At 36.9% G+C, this 3,803-nt stretch overlaps 1 protein-coding gene across 1 annotated transcript; it reads right to left on the reverse strand.

Moving 5' to 3' along the window:
- Window positions 1–2,010: 2,010 nt before the first annotated feature.
- Window positions 2,011–3,254, reverse strand: LOC111716815 (uncharacterized; the record flags this gene model as incomplete). The annotated part of the gene is given in 1 exon segment (XM_023492305.1): window positions 2,011–3,254. A coding segment is annotated over 1 exon segment (1,213 nt), but the record flags the coding sequence as incomplete, so codon positions are not given.
- Window positions 3,255–3,803: the final 549 nt, after the last annotated feature.

Consider the following 3,803-nt stretch of genomic DNA (forward strand, 5'->3'; position numbering starts at 1 on the left):
TTCCCTACTTGGGACTGCACTGGGGCAACGATCTTTCCCTACTTGGGACTGCACTGGGGCAACGATCTTTCCCTACTTGGGACTGCACTGGGGCAACGATCTTTCCCTACTTGGGACTGCACTGGGGCAACGATCTTTCCCTACTTGGGACTGCACTGGGGCAACGATCTTTCCCTACTTGGGACTGCACTGGGGCAACGATCTTTCCCTACTTGGGACTGCACTGGGGCAACGATCCAACATTTTTGAAAACCAACAAAATTGTTCGTGAATGATGGTGTAGTTTAGAGGAAAGGAACCATACGATCTTGATCGTTCATGAAAGATTTCTAAGTTGTTTGAGCGTTTGATTTCTGTATTAAACTACCAAATTATCCGTCAGAATTTTTTTTTTACTGACGGAAAATTTGTTTAACAAATTTTTGAAAAAAAAACTAAAGTTTTTATTCTGACAGGACGATCTAATTGAAGGAACGATTTTACTAAACGATCGTTCAGTGAGAAAAGAAAAGAAAAAGATGGAAAATGAACGATAATTTTGAAAAGAAAAAAAATCATTTTTGTTTAATGATTAAAAAAAAAACACGAACGAAATGTGTCGTTCACGAAAAATGAACGGACAAAATGAAAAAAACGAACGCGCCCATCTCTAGCAATGGAGGCGCAGTAAGAGTGAGAACAAATTTTAAGATAAATATCACTCATTTTTAAATGTTCTAGCTACAATTAAATTTTGTATAGGCTATTAAGTATTCCATGCTAAGCTAATAAAAACAATTTTAAAACATAAAAATACATAACATTCATTTTTGTTTCATGAAAAATATCTGATATAGGAATTATTTGTTGTAATATACATTTTTCATAAATAAATCATTAAATAGTTTTTCTTACTCAGTGGGGTTTCCACCAAAATACCATTTTTATGTAATTTTGCGCAACTTTATTTGTGTTTTGCACAAAGTTTTGCGCGGAATTTTGCACGACAATGATTTCAGAAAAAAAGAGACAGCCCAAACATTAGCTTTAGGCCATTGGAAGCAAATATTTTGCGGAGAAAAGGAATTTGTGCAATTTGTGTAAAAGAACTTTTGCAGAAAAACTGCACACAACGCTTTACATGGGACATTTTGATTGCAAGGTTGGTAAAATTGCAGAAACCAAAAATGTAGATATACTCATTATGCAATTTGAACTCGAGGATTTCTTACTCCTGCTTTAAAGCCTAAAATTGATAGTTGAAAAAAAAACATTCAAAAAATAACCACCATTCTCTTGTTGCCTGTTCTAGATACGTTCTTTTCAAATAAACTGAAGAATAACTTTAAGGAACAAGAAGCTAAATCGTGCAGGGTGTCCCAATAAACATGGGAATTGAGAGACGTCTTGAAAGTCGTCTTTGATTTCTGATATCTAAGGCATGGCAAAGAAAGTAAGAAAACGAGGCTGTACGTCTTAAAACGAGCTTTTCATAAACCTTTCTTGTGTCTTAAAAACTGACGAATATCTTAGACATAAAGACAATTTTGATTTATTAAATAAATGGAAATTTTAAATTCTGCAATATCTCCGTTAATTTTGAAGATGCAAAAATGGTAGACCACATTTTGAAAATCGACCAGGTGTTTTCGATATTAGATGTTTAAGCTATAATACTGCAATAATTGTGTTCATGAAAAAAAGCCACATGGTACGAAGACGATATCAAAGCGGTCCTCTAATTCCCATGTTTATTGGGACTTGCACATTTCTACTGAAGAAAAACAGATCGGAAATATCAGATTAAACACTTTTTTAAACTTGAAAAAGTACAATATCTTCCACAATACTGATCATGGAAAGGTTTCAATGGTATGGCTGTGAATCAGGCATTGCCATCTTTGCAAGTCCAGGATCTCTTGAAATTACACTCACTGCAGTCATTTTAAGATTATATTGAAAAAACAGAATCTTGTTAACATTCAATTTAAAATCAAATAAATTTTATTCATTTAGAAATACGCCTGTATGGATGTTTCTAACGCCAATATATTTAATCCCTTTATGTTCTAGCGAATATAATTGTAGCTTTAGTAAAAGGTTTCCCATCAATCTCCACATCCATATGGGCCAACTCCTTTCCAACAACAACTTTGTAGTTAAACATGTTCTCTCCCATCTTAACTGTGCCGTACATTCCATCCCTGCTCAGATTAAATATTTCAGTAACGTTCATTCCCATCATCTGAGAGGAGTGGTCTATGCCTGGGATAAGATGCTTTGACTCCATAGGAAGCACTTTTGAAGATGAAGCAGCAAGCCAAACCTCTTTTCCAAGATGTTTCCAGGTCAGGGTTTCTCTTTCCTCTACAGCATCCTGGATCACTGACTCCGGGAGACCAAGACCACGGAGGAAGTTGTCATAGTTGGAGTGAGTCATGACTTTCCAAGTACCGTCAATATCTCCACATCGCTGATATGTAATGCTACACTTGACACCATGAGAAGCCTTCTCTGCAGTCCATGTTAGAGTATCTGTGGTGGCTAAAGCTCTCCAAACGGTAACACTTCCCGAACCCTTATCTTTAAAAGTGTATACGAGTTCAGACAGGGAATTACTAGTGAACAAATGGGTTCCATTGATCCCCAAATGATAATTTTCCTCGGCAAACTCTACACCAAGATTGAAACTAATACTCTTGTTTGTTCCATTTCCAAGGAAATCAGCCATTTCATACTTTCCACCCTTCTCGGTTATTCTAACTGCCAGAAAAGACAGAAGTGTCTCTGCTTCAGCTTTTGACATCTTGTTATCAGCCACCATATAATTCTCAGCATTAACATGGTTCTGCATGACAAAGTAACCACAGAAGGAAGCATTAACCCTCTCCCAGATACTTGTAGAGATATACCCATCCCTTGTTGATGACATCTTGATTGAGACACCAAAGCCAGACACAATTGTTTCATAGGTGTACACAACATCTGGAAATGTCATGGTCTTAACAATTACATTTCCATTTCTTGTGACAAGAGATTTCCCTCCGACGAGTGGAGGGGGAAGCTCATGTTCCTTCCCATAGGAGTATTCAAAGCTGGTGTTAAACTCAGGTTTCTGGCTGAATGAAACTCTGCTATTGTAACCAGTACAAAAGTCAGATATGGTAAAGCTCATGCAGTTGTCAGATGACAGCAGGGTGTTAAGGTCCTCTTCAGAAATCAGGTTGTTGAACACAGCCTTGATCTCCTCTTTAGGATGGTCGCAACTAACAAATCTAAAAATAAACATGACTAAAAAAGTGGCCTGTTTTAACATGATTCTATTTAAATATAAAAGGTTCTAAGGGGCGCTGTCTAAAGATAATCTATCATTATTTCTTTTTACTTAAAAGACATTTTAAGTAAAAATTCCTAGATCTTATAGTATCAATATACCAGCCAGCCACTTAAACTTGTACATCCTCCTGCTGGCGCGGCTGTAGCCAAGCTAGAGAGCAATGATCTCTCATGATTGGCTGTAGCTGTGAGTCGTGAGATAAGGGTATGGTTGCTAATCAGAATTCCGTTGCAAAGATTTGTGCAGAATTGCGCAGAAATAAGTAGATTTACATGGAATTAAAGGGCTCGCAATTGTGGGCAAGTTAAATCCACTTACGCTGGAAACCCAAGCTAAGTGACAAATGGAGAACTTAAGAGTGGTCGGTGAGACAGGTTTTATACGCATTGAAGCCAAATCAGTTTTTGACACAAAGAAAATCCTTCCCCATAGATAGAATAAGGATATTTCATTGTGTCAAATAACAACACTTTGTGCAATTTAAGAG

The sequence above is a fragment of the Eurytemora carolleeae genome, unplaced genomic scaffold (genome assembly GCF_000591075.1).
Source record: "Eurytemora carolleeae unplaced genomic scaffold, Eaff_2.0 scaffold1889, whole genome shotgun sequence".
NCBI classification, from domain to species: Eukaryota; Metazoa; Arthropoda; class Copepoda; order Calanoida; family Temoridae; genus Eurytemora; species Eurytemora carolleeae.